The sequence below is a fragment of the Cydia strobilella genome, chromosome 2, assembly GCF_947568885.1.
Source record: "Cydia strobilella chromosome 2, ilCydStro3.1, whole genome shotgun sequence".
Classification (NCBI taxonomy): domain Eukaryota; kingdom Metazoa; phylum Arthropoda; class Insecta; order Lepidoptera; family Tortricidae; genus Cydia; species Cydia strobilella.
The window spans coordinates 21,752,404-21,771,075 of record NC_086042.1 but is presented as its reverse complement, the minus strand read 5'-3'; the positions used below and the strand labels follow the sequence as shown (position 1 = coordinate 21,771,075).

Below are 18,672 nucleotides of genomic sequence, written 5' to 3'. Positions count from 1 at the left end.
CCAAATATATTATATATTTCAGTATTTCCTTACATGTTTGAGAAAAGCACTGTGTATACCTCGGTGGAAACAGGCATTTTCTGACTTCCTTTTGCCATGGCATCTAGGTACCTCGCCAGTAAAGGCCTTTCTTTCCATCCCTCGGCAACAATATACTATTTTTCACATCACCTATTCGAAAAAGGAACTTTTCTTCCCTGCTAGGAGGGATCAAAGTGGCACTTTTCTATTCAAGGACATTTTGTTGCCAGTATGAAATATTGACACAAAGACGTATGAAATTAGTATGCATATAATCGATTACAATTTCTTTATAATCGATTACGTGCATACAATTTTTCTAGCTTAAATAATATTTTGTTGTAATTGTAAACAATAAATGTAAATTAGCGTATTTTAAAATAATTAATAGCATATTTAAATTAAGTAAATTAATTAATTAGCGTAATAGTCATAGTCATAGTCATATCATTTATTGCATACATGTGTTTACATTAGGTCTTATTTATATCTTAGGTTACAACATGCACCCGTTAGGGCATAGCAACATAGTTACTTAAATAATACTTAGTCTAAATTATATTTTAACAGCTATACATTATTCACCAGCTTAAATTATATTAAATTATAATTTATCATAAAATTATCCCAATATTAATATTTTTACAATTACAAATTTTTACATTATTATTATGAAATCCAATTTATTCCAAATTATCATTTAAGAAATCATTTAAAGAATAATAGCATTTGTGTAACAAAAATTCCTTGATTGCCTTATATTCACAAAGAAACGTAAAAAAACATTAGTTTAATAATTTAATTTTTATTTTGACATTTTAGGTCTCCTTAAACGCAGCCATACTTGTCTATGCCATTTGAAACGTTTATATTTAAAAAGTAGAGTTGTTAGCGGGAGTTGGAAGGGGCAGACCTCGGCGGACTTTCTCTGATCAGATCGGGGAAATCCTGAAGAAAGGCCAGGTCAAGAGCACCCTAAACCGGCGAGCGTGTATGAGGAATGTTATGAAAGTGAAGGAAGCGAAAGAGGTATGTCAGGATCGTAGCAAGTGGAAATCCGTGGTCTCTGCCTACCCCTCCGGGAAATAGGCGTGATTATATGTATGTATGTACCTATATGTATGTATGTATATTTAAAAAGTTTTGTACAAATATTTCACAAAGCATAATTATGCGGTTCTATATTGTTTATAAATTTGTAAATACTTAGTTTAAATCAATAACTTTATAATAATAAATATAAGTGATATCAGTCTTCATTCATAGTGTTCTTCCGAAGATTTGGTTCAAAGGGGTAAGAGCTAATTTGTTATCAGAAAAATCTACAAAAATAATGTAGTTGATTTTCATTGTATCATTTTAGGTGTTTGCTGCTGTCTTTGAAAAGATATTAGGTACATAATTATGAGCTGTAGGTACTTTTAATTTGTCAGTACAGTCACGTCTGAAAATATCGATACGGACAAACTGCCAGAAGTATGTACCTACACTAATAAAGTCGTATATACATATTTTTGGCACTTTGTCCGTATCGATCTTTGCTTAAAATAATAATGTTTTGAAACCTAATATATGTATGTAATTTCCTCATAGGTGTGTGTCACATGTGTCGCTACGCTCAGGATTCTATTATAGAATCCATCGCTTCGTTTAGGATTCAATTGTACGCCCTCGCCGTAAATACGTCATTTTGCTCCCTTGTGACACAATCTACTATTATTCCGTGGAACGTAACACTGACTCGTCGATCGTTGATATTCCAGATCACTTCCCCCTGCTGGTGGAGCTGGAGATGTGTCCGGCGAGCGGCAACTCCAACGGTCTGATCGGGCGCAGGTAGCACTCGTCGCCGCGCGCCCGCCGCCGCCGCGCCGGCGCCAGCACCTCCCCTCCCGCCCCCACTCCCTCTCACCCCCCTACACACCCGCGCTAGCACGAGACGACGGCCCCGAGGATAGTCTGCCACGTTTCATACTTTTAAGTTTTTAACGGTTGCGAGATTTTATCAACGTGAGCTCGGTTCGATCGCGACTTTTCAATATTTGCACGTTTCAATATAAAATCTCCGACTGTGTATTTTACTTATAATTAGGTGTGAGGTGGTGTAAGTGAATGTTGCGGACGATCATGTTCAACGAGACGATCGTTATTACCTGATGAATTTGGTTATTTATTTATATATTGTAGCGCTTCTGTTGAGCGCGAGGGATCGGCCGAACTTGTGTATTTTGTAATCCAAGCGAATGTGCCGTGTTTCGCTGCTCTCTGATTTTCCTCCCCGTCGAGTGACGATTTTAGTGTAATAGAAACTAGATTTTGTAGCTGTGCTCGTTTTATCCGCTTAGAAATATAGACGGTGTCGTTTGTACAGGTAAATGTGGTAGTTGGACGTTCGTGACATGTTATTTGGCGGCTCGGATCAGAGAGGAGCGAACTATATGTGCAATGTATTCCGCGTGTCGACGTGTGAGGTAGTCAAGTAAGTACTAAGTTGCGCGGGGTGAGGCGCTACATCGGCTGGGTATTGACAATTGAAGTAGATAGTGCGCACATCGTCGTACATTTTGCAGTAGCTAAGTTGTGAAATAAAACTATACCATCGCGGTAACCGAAGACAATAGTAACTAAGTTGTCAAGAATTAACATTTGACTATCCAGTTACTACAAAACATGGCGTGTTGGTGTGCTATCCTTAACAATTAGTACCTTTTAGCTGTCAAAACCGAGCCTAAGATATATCGCATCACTACGTACTTCTTATTATTCATTTGGCTATGACGTGTACCGAGCGTACACTGCAATCGTATGCAATGCATATTATTATTTAGTACGTGGAGTTTTTCCTTGTAGAATCATCTACAAATCAGATGTTAAGTAGTGCTAATTTTGACGATTATATTAAAAACGTAATCAATGAAATAAATCAGACCTACGCTTATTGTGTCAATGAATATTTATGATGAAATAATGTAAATGGTACATGAAGAATATTTTTTCAATAGTGATAATCTGTGGCGGATAAGCTTTGGTTTTTCGATGTTACATATTATACAGTTGAGGAATGGCTCGAGAAATATATTAATTTTTAAATGAAGTTACGATAAGACTAATGTGAGGTGTGTAATTTTAACCATTTTGACGTTGCCGAGTGGGCGTGTGTCGTCAAACGTCCATTTACCATTGTTAGTTATAAAATACTTTTAATTCCTCCACTGTATATTATTTAGATAATATTCGTATTCTGGTCATGCATCGCAGTGTATGTGTGTATGAGTTACTAGCGAGTAGAAAGTGAGACGGGAAACGCTCGCGGGACTTCCTTTCTATTTGTATAAAAACCTTTGAGACATCTATACCAGTCTGAACTAATCCTTTTTTAGATTATATATAAATTAGATTCTATACTAATAAGATTATTAGTATAGAATCTGATTTATGTAAGAAGCTTCTCCTATAAAGTGCAACTACAATATTGCTAACAGCTTAAATGTAACAGTGTCTCAAATTAATAAAAACAAAGTTGTTAGTAATAGTATACGACGCACTGTAAGCTAGATTGGTTTAGAAGCTATTTAGGTACAACAATTTATTGTTGCATGGAAAGTTATATCAAAGATTCATTGATTGTGTAAGATGTGTATAAGTCTAACTTCATCAACTTCAACATTTATTCAGCAAATAGGCCACAAGGGCGCTTTTACACGTCAACATTGAATTTACATACAAGCAAAAAAATTATAATAATACATACATAAGACAAATGTAAGCTTCGAATTTGACAGGTGATGCGGATGGTGCTGTACGGCTCCATACATATGCGGTAACTTTGGCTGTCAAAAGTTAATGTTAGACAATTCAAATCAGTGACCACAATAAATATGCGCAGTACAGTACAGTGCCATCCGTTTTCTGCTGTCAAACTAGGGTGCACGATTATTTCTTAGACTTGACCGCTCTATTACAATTAATAACTCTTTTTAGTTATATTCATATTATACCTCTCGCGTCGAATGACGGTTGTGTCAAGTTTTCTTGGTTGGGCTTAGTTTAAAAATAATTGAAGAAATGTTTTATCGTAGTTTTATTAATGTGCTAAACTTCCAAATTTCTACAAACTACTTCCAAAACATTTACGTGACGGTTACTCCATATAAAAACGAACTGTCATAGGATTCATCATTCGACGCGAGAGGTGTAGAGAAGCAAGAATATAATGTGTGCGTGTGCGCAACGAGGACGCACGGTATAGCTGTCTCACTGACGGTAGTGGAGGGATGGAACTGTAGGTTTAGAGCGAAGTGTGCCGGCTGCCGGCTGTAGCAAGCAATAAGCTACCCAGGCCAGGGCATTCGTTGACGTGAGTTGGCGGCTCAGAACAAAGCGGCGGGCGATCATTACTTTAATGTCGCATCGTGTGTACCAACAAACTTCTCAGCGAGACTATTTTTAATATATTTTTAGCCCATCTACTCCCTTCCTTGGTATTCTATAGACCTCTATGTAAGAGGAGAATAGAATAATATGATAAGTGCATTTTCTAAAATGTCCCTCTTGGGGCGTCTTTTGCCTCTCGACACGCCCCCTTAGTTTTAAGTCAATTATATAGTAGCTATTCTGCATGTGACCAGATTTTATGCCTGCTTCACGAAATTAAAAGCCCCTACTAACAATGTAGGTAGGTATGTACCTACTCTAAAACAAAAAAACCCTCACGAAGACACTTAAGTGTCTTTACCTCATTAAGAATTCTTAATGAGGTTGGCAACTGTTATTATACATGGCGCCGGCATAGGTTTTCCGTCTCTAGTTTTGTTCTCTGAGATTTAGCTTAAAGGATAAAGCTTAAAGCTTAAAAAAACGAGAATATGACATTCATTCAGCCTTGATTTTTCATAATTAATTGCAGATAATCCTACAAGTTTAAGATATCCTCACACCACCATACTACGGAACTTATTATGATATCAAAGTATTTTAACTCGATTGCTATTGGATGATACATTATTCACACACTAGAATCATTATACCTAACTAAAAAGCCCTGTCTACAATCAAAACAAGGTTCCCTGTCCTTCTTAAGACAACATGCTAGTTACCATGTAAAGATCCTCTGTTTTATTTAGTCTATCACAATTCTAAATTGTTTTAAAATTCAAAACTCGTCAGTATTTTTTTCTCTCAATTGGTCTTAATCGAAATTACATAATGTTGCATTTTCAAGTTAGGTTTTAATTTTTTAATCGTCTATGTTTAAAGCAGGGCGTGTCGCGAGGCAATGCACCTTTTCGTTTTATACACCTAGCAGGGAACATACTGCAGTAGTACAAATGTTTGTATGAATGTTTTAACTTTTTGTGAAGTGATTGTATTTGTTGATATAGATTATAGAAGACCCAACCCCGCAGTTACACATTCGGGTGATGATGCGAAAGGCAAATGTGATTGTGTAAACTCGCTATTCGCCTAGCAACTCGTACAGGTCGATTCATAAGAGCCGACACAAATGAGTGAATGAAAACATTTATGTGTGTAATAGCCCATTTACACTCGCGCCTCGTGGCTCGGCTCGCGGCTCGTCTCGTGTCTCGGCCAAAGCTCGTAAGCTCGTCGAGCTTATCGATTTTAGACACGAACGGCAACGAATGAAAGCTGAACGCGAATGTAAACAACAAGCGCTCGTCTCCCGCGAGCACCTTTGACTCGTGCCCAAAAAACCGCTCCTCCACGCAAGCCGAGCCGCGAGACGAGCCCACCGATTACATACGTGTCTCGTGGCACATAATAAATAATAGTACTACCGTACAGAAAAGAAACTTCCTACAAAACTGAAGTTTGACAGCGGTTCAGGGACGAATCATACTGTCCCTTTCTAATATATGGCACTATCCCTTTCGGCTATTTAGGGTTGTCAAAATTCAAGTCTTTATCTGTGGTCTTGCACGCAAAGGGACGTCAAGTTGTGTCAACCCTAATTGCTCGGAGCAATGCTGAGCCGAACGGAGTCGAGAATACCCGAAAGCAGGAGTTTTGCATCCCTGCTCGCTTCGCCTCTCGCACGCGAGTGTAAACGGGTATAACTGTATACCGACAGGTGTCACTCATTCAATGAAAGTTTCGTTCATTCCATTCGTGCCAGCTTTAGTGAATCGATCTGTACTAGATTTATATTGACCGGGATATAGACCGTGCTGACCGTGATTACCTTTAAGTCTAGTGAAACTAACCGTGAATCAAAATATTTATCAGTACGGTTTTTACTCACTATTATTTTTAGTCGCTTTTGCACTATTATTTTTAGGCGCCTGAGGATGGATTCCCAAAGAATCCGAAACATGTCGCCAAAAGCGACTAAAAATAATAGTGAGTAAAAACCGTACTGATAAATATTTTGAAATATGTCTCACGATAGTTTAAGTGTAACCGTGAATCATTCAAAACTCGATCTGTACTAGTGTAACTGAGAGGTTTGTCTTCAATACGCTTTTTGATTAGTGTCGATTTACCTGTGACCTGTTAGTCTTTATGACAGTCTACATGTAATTGTTAAGTCTTACCAATCATGAATTCTTAAAACTTAACATCTAAGTTAGTTGAACTATCGATAACACGCAAATTATTTCTTATTAGGATCAGCTATATGTGATTACGAAGAGCTGAGCGTGAAGCTAGAGAGGGTGTCAGTCAGTCAGTCATTCCTCCCGACCTTCCATAAAAACACGATATGGAGGAGACATACCGGGCATATTACGGTCAGCGACACGATAAGCGCGGCCATAATAAGCCTGTGCTTGAGTAATGAGGATAATAGGGAATGAGGATAATATGAGGGTCTATCGCGGAACAAGAAAATCGAAATTTCGTTATCGAACATCTCTGTCACTCTTGCATATTCGAGCGATAAAGAGGCAGATAGCGAAATTTCGGATTCGCGTTTCCCGGTAGGTCCTCTGTAAACAAACCGCCTAGATGCATCAATGTCAAATTTTATTATCTCTGAAAACTTGTCAAAAAACTGTTAAAGGCACAGTATGTGTATAAGTTGCTCTATGGTTAGTAAAGGGGCTAGTGCTGCACTGGTGGCAGACACTAACACTACAGCAAGACCCCCTATTAGGTTCGGAGTGAGCAATAGTTGGGGCTCCAGCTCTGGTCTCGCTGACGCTCCCGGCGTACGGAGTGTACGGACTCGTTGTGTGGCGTATATCGATACTCGGAATGGTGATATTAATTGCCAGTAACAAATTTTGGACCACTGCATAGTAATTACGCTTATATTTTTCGCTCCATCGAAATTATGTAATATTGTAATACCTAATATTCATTTTTTATTTTATTTTAGTTTTTACTCATATTATGTATATCAAAATATAGGTGCTGTTGTATTTATTTTGTAATTTAGAACACAATTGTGATAGGGATAACGTCTCTCTTGTAGTCTACGGCAGATGTATCTGCACGCTCGAATAGCGATAAAAGATTTACAACTTGCATTCAAGTGTGAGTGCATGTGTATAGATCTGTTTGACCTCCTCGAACATGTGGATATATCTATTGTACCTACATAACTCGGATGAATTGTAAAAATGCCAAATCATGAAAAGGGTATATTGACTATTACTTTTACGATAAATGGAGTGAAATGAAGTTTTATATCAATCAAATTTTGACTAATGGCGCTGTATAATTTTCTAAGTACCTGCAGGTATTACATTTTAAATCATATCAAGGTGATCTACTAGTTCTCGTATGATTAATATAGGTTCTTGTAGAAGTTTAAGACAAGTCTGGTGTTGAAATTCTTTCGCGAAGCTATGGGGGAGCACAAACTAGTTGATAACAACTGAAGGGTTTCAACCACACCACTCCATTTTGCCTTTGCTATCTAAACGCTATTTTCAAATTCAATCGTCTTCTCCAAACTGGTTTTACGTACCTAGTGAGTGTTTTTGCATTTAGCAATATATCTACATGTTCATTTCTGTCTAGAAAAGCATAATAATAGTAGATATAGTCTGAACAATCATAATTATAATAGATGAGCCACAAATACATCAATCAACTATGATGCATTAGTTACAGTAAATAATAATGCTCGCAAGGCTTCACGACTCTACGTTTGAGATTGAGAGCATGTGCGAGTATTGTAGCCTTGCTAGTAACGATTTCGTACCAAGTTCAGTTGTAGGTTATGCTTTCGCATTTTTTTAACCACTTCCAAGCGCTATAGCGAAATTAAGAAAAATGGCCGAACTATTTTTATGTTTTACTTAATATTCTTAATAACATGTGATTTCGGGTGAAATTTGGGTCAAGAAGCACTTGTTTACCTATGTTTATACCTACTCAACACCGTCAGTGATATGTGGCTTTCCATCGGAAAAGGGTCCTTATGCTTCATATTCATAAGGGATGCTCCATGTGCATAAGGACCATTTTCTGATGAAAAGAGTCCTTATGCACATAGATCATAAGGACCCGTCTATGATGGAAAGCCACATATGGAACCCATCACTCATATATTATGAGTATCGGCACAAGTGCATTCTGAGAGATTATTCGTATGGCAATTGGCATGATGACAGCAACAAAGAATCATGGAAATTATGGTTTCTAAGAAACATATATGTTTATATGATTTTAAAAAATGGCCCAATTTCAGTATAAACAAAACAGTTTTGACTGAAACACACGTCATTGGCGTCCAAAAGGTTAAATAAACGGATTTATTATTATTTATTATCATTGTGATAAATTTTCGTAATGTATTTATCATCTCTAATCGTAATATATAGTGCTGACGAATTAACATTATCATTCAGGTTCAAGGGAAAATTCGTAACTGTAAGTATGTACAGTAATATATTCGTGTGTAAAGTACTCATGTAAACAATATCTACAACCCTACCACCAACTAAACCGTGACGTCACAAACGGATGCGAGGCGTATTCGCGCGAGGTTTAAACTAGCTATAAAAATGCAATTATTTATGTTAAAACTAATGAGTATAAAAAATAAATATTATAGGGACATTCTTACACAAATTGACTAAGTCCCACGGTAACCTCAAGAAGGCTTGTGTTGTGGATACTCAGACAACGATTCGAACCCAGGACCATCAGCTTCATAGGCAGGGTCACTACCCACTAGGCCAGACCGGTCGTCAAAGCTGAAATATTGTGTTTTCGGAACCAATAGAAGTGTACCGACAATATTAAAAGGGATTTCAAAATTTGTCATCAGGCCAATTTTCAGTAAAAGTTTCCCCATTTAAATCACACACATGAATGCGAGAGTATTGCTTATGGATAACGAGAGCTTTATCATAACAAGTGTATCTTATTTGTAGTTGAACATATATGATCTCTTTATTTTAATAGAATTTTGATGGACATTTTACTTACTAGTTTTAGCCGTGTGTAGTTGAAAATATTAACTATTGTAAAGATGGCAAATGTTCGGTTACATGCCAGACATTTTGGTTACATGTCAGACATTTTGGTTACATGCCAGACATTTTGGGTTACATGCCAGACATTTTGGTTACATGTCAGACATTTTGGTTACATGTCAGACATTTTGGTTACGTGTCAGACATTTTGGTTACATGTCAGACATTTTGGTTACATGCCAGACATTGTGGTTACATGCCAGACATTTTGCCTAGATTAATCAAAATTGTTCAGTTGATCACTTAGATTAGCGCAAAGTTTATTTTGTCAACGAGGTGACGGAGCTCCCCAGGTGGCTAGAATATAAATGTATATACCTAACTGTGTACTGAGCTACTTATGTGTTTAAATTAAAACTGTACATATTTGTTGTAAAAATAAAGTCTGTGTTATTTTTTATTTGTAAATAGTCTCTAAACCCGTATTATTTAAAGAAAAAAAAAACAATCAGTCGGCTGGGAAGCTTCCGATGCGAATTTGCGCTTGTATAATTTGGAAATTTCGAATTTACCAAAAGAAGCCTTCATGTTGTGTGTACATTTAATTTGTAAATATATTATGTTATTTCATAACGATTAATGCTAAACAACGAGCGAGCCGTCGCGGTTGTCAGCCGTTTGGACTTCTGCGCACACCGCAACGACCGCTAGCCTCCGTCGTCACCCACGACTCGCGAGCTACGCAGTCACCAGAGTTGCATCTAGGCAGACATTCCATAGGCCCTATCGATTAGCTCAAGACTAAAGACTGTTTGAGACATAAAAATATCAAGATAATAAAAAAAATATTTTCTGAAACACCTTAACTACTACTTATTAACTGTGTTATGGGTGATTTAATGATAATATCGAACAGTGTAACTCACTAGAATCTAAGAAGAGATGCTTTACGACACTGTGATAGACAATACTGCTCTACCTGAGAGACACTATAGGCATTTATTCCTTGTTCCTTACAAATTCGTTGACTGCACAGTTTACAATGCTGACATTGTACCTCTATTCTTACCCAAATATACAATTATATAAATTCTACCAGAATTGTGCATCAACGAAAATTGTAGGCGGAGCGACGTTCTGAAGATAGGTAAATTGTTCTTATGAAATGGCAATGTTAGTAATATATGTACTCTCAGTATTAAACAGGTTTTGCTTGATTTCATAACCAATACTAACAGACCCGAAGCTAATCTCTAACCGTGGTTCAATTAAGCTACTTAAAAATTGAGCAATATTAAAATCAAGTAGTACCTGTTCCTGTGGATGTGTGTAAAAGTGTACAAAGCGTATGTGCAGAAGTTCCGTCGCGGCTCGGGCCCGAGCGGGGCCGTGTCTCGCTGTGCTGTTTGTTGACACATTATGTATATTTGAATGAATCAAATTATAAGAGAATATGAATTTTACGCGGGATTTTCATTTACGCACCTTTTACTCTCGTAAGAGTGTTATGATTTCTAACCTGTTGACTGCCATTTGCCATACATAGGTATCCACAAAATGTGTGTCATACATGGCATGACTACGGAGTATTTTGATGTTGCTATTAAGGTAAACTTCCAAATTTGATTGAACGTCGTTAAAGCATGATCCAACGCACAAAAAATTGAGCAGTAAAGAATGTGTTACTAAGCGCCCCTTGCACCATCCCACTAACCCGGGGTTAAGCGGTTAAACCGTTAACCCAGTGTCAAATTGTACTGGTAACCATGGTAACTTTAGGTTTAACCTGCATGCATTGAGACTCGAATGAAAATGGGCAGGCCACATTGCTAGATTTAATGATAAAAGATGGACACTTAAAACAACATGGTCAGGGCCTATAGCACAAGGAAAAAGGAAACCAGGCAAGCCACGAAGGCGTTGGGCAGAAGATATTCATAAGGTCGCAGGTGCAAGCTGGATGGAGTCGGCCAAAGACCGAGAAAAATGGCATGGGTTGAAGGCTTTTACCCAAACGGGGTCCATATAAAACTATCATTCATGCCAAATAATAGAAATAAAACTGTTAAAAATTATGGAATAAATAAAGCTTTAATAATAAGCTTGTGGCGAGCTGACGGTGAGTGGCGACACCGCGGACCCCTATTCCAGAGGGCACTTTCATCTGGCCCTCGCCTCTGTGCTTGCCTTGACTGGCCGGCCAGTGGAGTCCGCAAGAGCGGGACCTATGCTCCAGGTTGGAAAAGTGCTGCACTGCAATAGTCTGCACCTGGCGGGGACCATCTCTGGATGTAGCTCTCTGTGATGTGGATGTATGTCTCTGTGCGCTCGGGGATGGTATCCGCCACGTGTATCCCTTGCTTTTAGATGAAACTGTCTTAAAGGGCCTCAGCACTGTTGGCTTCGGCCCCACGCACGCCTCCCAAAGGTCCGGGACCCCATGGTCCCGAGATATGAAAAAGACATACAAATAACAGTAATAATAAAAACCATGGTAACTAGGTTTAACCAGTTAACCCCGGGTTAGTGGAATGGTGCAAGTGGCACTAAATAGCTTAATTTGAAGTTAATGGAGAAGTGTCATGAGTGCACAATGTCAAATTAAACCATTTATCTTTGGTTCAATTGAGCAAAATTAAGTGTCATAGTTGGCACTGAAGGTTTCATAATTGCCCCATACTTTAACCAGATTACCTTGAGGAGTAATTAAATATAAAAAAAAGTTTATAACTGAACACCTATATTTACATTAACTACATTGTTACTACTGATTTAAATATATTTAAATACTACATCCTTGAAACTGTCAACAGTCTGAAGCTCCAAAGTCACAGGGCACTGGAGCCAATTGGAGAGCAGTTCCTCGGTGTAGCCCAACAGGAAGTACATCTTAGTGGGTGACACTGCTCGCCGTATGATCGCTGCTACTCTGATATGGTTGAACTGACGTTTTATAATGACCTGCAACAGTTAGTGATACAAGTGTGAATGAAGATACTAAAGCGTGAGTGACATTTTAGTACTTAGAAGAAAGTGCATACCTCACTGCACACAAGGCCATGCCAGGTGCCAGTCATGAACCTGCGGATGAACTCATCTTCAACTGCTGTCTCAGATTTTCGCAGGCCATCCTTAAGGCTAGCTAAAACAAAATAAAAATATAAGTATAAGTTTTTACCATAAAACAAACTGTCATGATTTGTAATAACTTCACAAAGATCTTGTCCCATACTAACGAAAATTCAATTGATGGGTGTATTCCCATTTGTCCCCGCTCCATTTGTGTGCTGCATCTGTGTGCCAGACATGAGGCAGGGACACTTGATATGATTTATATATGAAAACACTTATTCCCATGTGCCCAGCGGGACAAATGGGAATACTCCAATTTATGGGTACTAGGTGAAAATTTGTTAAATATGTAGAAAACATTCTTAACTCTGGACTGAGCTCCAAGTCTACATCATCTACATGCTTTATAGGAAGAGTTACTACTAACCAGTGACCGTTCATTAAATAAATCTGCTAAATGTAAACACATCATATCATTATATTTGAAATAGGTAACTTACAGGTGTTCCAAGAGTTCCAAGACTTTCGGTGAGCAATGTAGTGTGGAGGGTTAGCCATTTCATAGGTCAAAGGTCTGTCCCGCTTCTTTGTTATCCTGTATTTGCCCGACACCACCCGACATAGGGCAGCAGAGGTGTGTAACTGTGAATCCAATATTGACCGATGTGCTAGAGAACCCAAACTTAGCTTAGACTGAAAACAAAACACAAAAATATTAGAAAAATATACCACGCTTTATACAACACATTGTACATATCATGATAATTACTTGAAACATCTTTATTATTGATCTATTCATGTTGAAACACAGATTTATTTCCAGTGTTATTAAATATTTATATTGTAGTTTGTGTGGTTATGTCGTTATGTGATTGTGATTAGCCTAACGTGAAAATGTCATTTGAGTTGAGTCATTTCATTTATGTCAAGTTGACGTTTGGAATGATTTAGTTTAAGAAATTAGTTTTCACGCTGTGAGTACAATGTGTTTGTATTCGATCGCTTTATATTAAAAACTTCCGGTACAATTCTCTTTCTAACAACTCGATTTGCTAAAAATAAACTTCTATTCTTAGGCTAATTACACATAGACAGATAGCCCCCATACGGGTAATCGGCCAAAAGTGAAGCCGAAACTGCCGAAACACGATTGATGTGTGCGTGGAATGCTCGTGTTTACGCCCATCAACACACTCACATATATATGTTGCCAGTATATATTTATTTCCCTCGAAGTAGGGAAATTTTAACATCATCCTTACACTTGGTTATTAATAATTTGGAAGTGTGTAGATATTTTGTTGAAAAAGCTTTTTATGTTTCTTTTAGAGATTTATTTCATTTCTGTACTTTGTGAAATATGGTTTCAATAAAAATAAGCTGATACGTTTTTACTATTTTTTTATTTAACAAATGTACTTACATAAATAATAAAAATCATTGTGTTGCTTTAGGATACCACGATGCAAGTGAAACTTTGTTTCGTATTGTAGGCATTTTACTGAAATTTTCCGAAATTTAAATCTAAAACGAATATTACACAAAATAAAAATAAAAACAAAACTAAATAAATAATTAATTTTATTTGATTAAAAAACATTAATTTTTAAAATAAAATATGAAAAATGTTAAAATATATAATTTTCTATAATTATACAAGGAACTTCAATTAAGCGTATTCATTTTATAGTTTGTCAAGGGACTGCCTCATTTCAAACATAGACAGAGAGAATCATACTATCTTTGTCTTACACTAGAACTAGCACCTAAAAGAAAAGGATGAGTATAGTTTTTTGTTCCTATTTTCTGACAAGATTTGCTTGACCAACTAACATTCACTATACTGGCAACATTTATAAGAAATCGCGGCTGACGAAAATTTTGATTTTTGTATTTACGATTACCTAAAAATATCACATTAAACTCGATAATAACGCGTGAAATGTAATATAAGGCGGTTTGTTTTTATGATATGATGCGTTGTGACACTCATTCACTGCACAAACAATCATCTTTCCTTTGTTTTTGATTTTTAAACGGGAGGTGTACACAAACCGATTTGACCTTGAGTACTGCGAGGGCCGTTCGAATACGATGACACGAGTGTGACGTGACGTCGCACTTGAAATGGCTTCAGTAGCGATGTACGGACTAGGCTTCTATGCCTTATAATTCTATGGTTCTATTTATACTATACCTATACTCTGGCAAGCCAATTTTGTTAGTAGAAAAAGGCGCGACATTCAAAGTTTGGGAGGTCGACAACTGAGGAAGTGGCTAGCCAGGGTATACCAGTAATTATTATTATTGTGTGTCTTCTCCATATCTCGGGATCATGGGGTCCCGGACCTTTGAGAGGTGTGCGTGGGGCCGAAGCCAAGGACCTCTTTAAGACAATTAAATCTAAAAGCAAGGGATACACGCAGAGGGCTCTCAACACCATAAATACATGGTGCAGAGAGAATGAATTGTCTATCAATGCGGACAAGACAATTATAGTTCCATTCACGAACAAGCGGAATCTTAAGACAAACTTAAGCCGCATATCATGAATGGTAAAACTATTCCGTTCTCAACAGAGGTTCAAATATCTGGGGGTAAAACTGGACCAGAAACTGACCTGGAACAAACATGTGGACGGAACTATACAAAAGGCTAGATCAGCCTTGGCAATATGCTGTCGTTTAGCAGGCAACCGATGGGGTCTAAAACCCAAAATTGCCTTGTGGCTGTACACAGCTATAGTGAGGCCGATTGTGTCTTACGCCTCCGTAGCATGGTACAGGAAAACGACGCAGAAAGTAACAGTGACGAAGCTTGGCAGCCTGCAAAGAACTGCCTGTGTCATCGTCACTGGAGCCATGTCATCCTCCCCGACGGCAGCCCTAGAGGCCATACTAAATCTACCGCCCCTTCACCTGTATCTGGAATTGGAGGCGAGATCTAGTATGCTTAGAATAGCGGGCGCGAGGAGAGGTAATTGGTTATCGCAAACTCTGAGACTGTTTAAGGAATCAGTGTACGATATTCCTGTTCTTGGGATGCCGTCCGACACTATGGCACCCAAATTTTGTCCACTCAAACTCTACTCAGTGGAACTCCCCAAAAGGGAGGACTGGTCAAACAGTCAAATTAAGTGGAAAGAAGGAAGCCTAAGGTGGTACACTGATGGCTCCAAATCCGGATCTGAAGTAGGCTGCGGAGTATATGGTGAAGCGCCTAGGAAAAGCATCAGCTTAAACCTAGGGCGTTTTTGCTCTATATTCCAGGCAGAGGTATACGCCATTATTGAATGTGCGTCAATCAATCTGCAAAGCAACTACGGCAACCATACTATCTACATCCATTCGGATAGCCAGGCGGCACTCTTAGCCCTAACCTCTGATGTCACCACATCGAGGCTGGTTGAGAACTGCAGGCAACTATTGAACAACCTTGGAGCCAGGAACAAGGTTGTTCTACGTTGGGTCCCGGGGCATGCGGGTATCGTTGGAAACGAAAAGGCCGACGAACTGTCGCGAGCAGGGGCTAAGGGGAAGAACTACAGTCCTGAGCCGTTTTGTGGGATTCCCAGAAGCCTAACGCGGCTCACCCTGAAGACCTACTTTCACTTCTGGAGGGGAAAACCAGGTTTGAACCATTCCAAAGCGCTTATCAAGGCCTTCAGCAAAAAGGCGTCTTCGAGCGCCTTGGCGCTGTCTAGGAACCAACTTGGTAAGGGTGCTCACCGGGCACTGCGGCCTAAATAAGCACATGCACACTATGGGGAAACGTGACATGGGGCGGTGCAGACTCTGTATGGAGGCAGAGGAGATGCCCCTACACATCCTCACAGTGCCCTTGCCTAATGCGCACTCGTAACTTGATCCTGGGTGGACATATATTGCGCCCGGAGGAGTTAAAAGTCTCTCGAAATCAAAAAGATCCAGCAGCTGTTTGAAGTTGCAGGTTTGGATCGAGAGCTGTAGTAGGTGGCGATCACAATAGATTAGGGATGGTCGCAGTGATACATAGGCTCTGGAGCCTTACATAGCCCCTAGAAGAAGAGGAAGAAGAAGAAGAAGGGATACACGTGGCGGATACCATCCCCGATCGCACAATATGACACATCCGGAGATGGTCCCCGCCAGGTGCAAAGACTATTGCAGTGCAGCACTTTTGTGCTGCGATGGGATCTATATAAGGTCATAGGCTATTGATTTGTAAGTTGGATGGACTGGATAATGGGCTATGGGTCACCTGCCATGACAATTAGTCTCGAAATTGTGAAAGACATGGTGACTCGCGAACTCATTGAGTGGGCTCCACAATGGCCTCCACAATTTAAACATGGGGATAGGCTGTATCAGGGATACAGCCGCAGTGGTTGATGTGAAACGTGGCGTGGAAGTTATTGCGATGTCCGCATAGGGCCGCTTAGGAACCTCATAGCGTAAAGCAGGCGCCCTGTATGTAATTCTTAAACTTAAAACCTGTGTGTAAAAGCCCGACCCTACAGTGTGAGGCCTGCGTGAAAGAGCGCGCTTCGCACGCTTGAATGTCGGGCTTCGCCCGACCCTACAGTGTGAGGCCTGTGTGAAAGAGCGCGCTTTGCGCGCTTAAATTTCGGGCTTGTGGCGCCCTGTATGTAATCTGTACAATATAACAGGCGCCCTAGGAGCCACGTATAAAAAGCGCGCTTGGTGCGCTTGAATATCAGGATTTACCCGGCCCTATATTGTAAAAGCATGTAGGTAAGAGCGCATTTGGGCTTTTTATGCCTTAATTTTCGCACACGGTGGCCTCAAACAAACGCAGTCGTGAAATTTCTGTAAAAATGCCACATTTTACCTCTTTTCCAGCTGTTTATAATACCGCGTATTTTATTTTTACAATATTTCAAAAAGATCTATCAAATGAACTCAATTGTATCGAAATCGGTTAATGGACTGATGAGTAATTATTAAATAAACACTGCAAATAGGGGTCATTTTAGCTCCGAATGCGTCGTTTCTAGCGCAGAATCAGCGCCATCTATGTCAGCAGCACATGCAGTTCCGAGTAATGGCTACTTTCGTTGATACACTGATATAGAAACCATTCATAATATACCGCCACCGCGCCATAACACTTTCGTTAATATAGATTTTCGATCCGAGCCCCTCTACGGGTTTTTAAAGACGTGCACCTTTCGTTTCACGTGAAAAAAAAGTTTGTCAAAAATTACCTTTTTCTCGCATCCTGTAGGTACATGTTTTTTCCAAAATCTGTAAACCCCATTCTTCATTAATTTGAAATTGATGGAAGGATTTCTAAGACCATTTTCGCGTAGCAGCACGGAATCTGGTAGCTGCCCGCATTGACCCAAACCAACCTGTATACCTGGCTGATTTTTGAATTTCTAAAAGTATTGAAATGCTTAGTAGTGGAGATAATGTTGAAGGGAGCCACATGAAATCAAGCGCTCGAAACTCTAAAAACCGCACAAGTGCGGGTCGGACTCGCCCACCGAGGGTTCCGTAGGTTTTAGTATTTGTTGTTATATATAGCGGCAATAGAAATACATCTTTTGTGAAAATTTCAACTGTCTATCACGGTTCATTAGATACAGCCTGGTGACAGACAGACGGATAGAGGAGTCTTAGTAATAGGGTCCCGTTATTACCCTTTGGGTACGGAACCCTAAAAATCGGCCCGTTTCGACCTCACGATGTCACCACCTACCGAGCAAAATAGGTACTACTAAGTTAGGACACCTGTGTTAAAGTGACATCTTTGTTAGTTATTACGTTATTATTAAACAACTTCACCATCTTGTTTGACATGGATAGTGTAAAGGCCACTCACACAAACAGGCGTTGGATAAAATTTTCTCAATTTTTTATTGAATTTTTCAATAATATTATTGCATAATTGGCTTCATATACCCGCTCAGACAAACGAATCTATACTACATAAACCTCAAAGTTTATGGTGCAAGAAATCTACGTATTTTAAAATAAAGTCGTATGAAATTCGGAATAAGGAGAACCACTTAAAGCTAACTAAATGTATGGCTCCGCCGTTCTGAACACTTTAGAAAATTAAAATAACAAAAATAAAACATAGTTTTTAGGGCCAGTTAAATAAAAGCTTATAAAAATGAAACGAATACGCTTAGCCCGCGCTTGATCAATCAATTTCAAAATAGAAAAATAAAAAACAAATATAA

At 38.9% G+C, this 18,672-nt stretch overlaps 2 protein-coding genes across 3 annotated transcripts in view; one reads left to right on the top strand and one right to left on the bottom strand.

Annotated features, from left to right (window-relative positions):
• LOC134753965 (CCR4-NOT transcription complex subunit 6) overlaps positions 1-10,873 on the top strand; it is a 208,035-nt gene extending 197,162 nt beyond the window's left edge. For both annotated transcript variants that reach the window (XM_063690013.1, XM_063690005.1), the window contains one exon: positions 1,785-10,873. In XM_063690013.1, the coding sequence (XP_063546083.1) occupies positions 1,785-1,861 (77 nt within the window). In that variant the 3' untranslated portion in view covers positions 1,862-10,873. The remainder of the gene's footprint in view (positions 1-1,784) is intronic.
• Positions 10,874-12,133: 1,260 nt separating this feature from the next.
• On the bottom strand, positions 12,134-13,389 carry LOC134755471 (small ribosomal subunit protein uS3m). Its single transcript, XM_063692026.1, has 4 exons — positions 13,252-13,389; positions 12,983-13,175; positions 12,452-12,552; positions 12,134-12,371 (listed from the first exon to the last, which is right to left on the bottom strand). Exons 1-4 carry the CDS (start codon positions 13,279-13,281, stop codon positions 12,183-12,185), a joined length of 513 nt encoding a protein of 170 aa, XP_063548096.1. The 5' UTR covers positions 13,282-13,389; the 3' UTR covers positions 12,134-12,182.
• Positions 13,390-18,672: the final 5,283 nt, after the last annotated feature.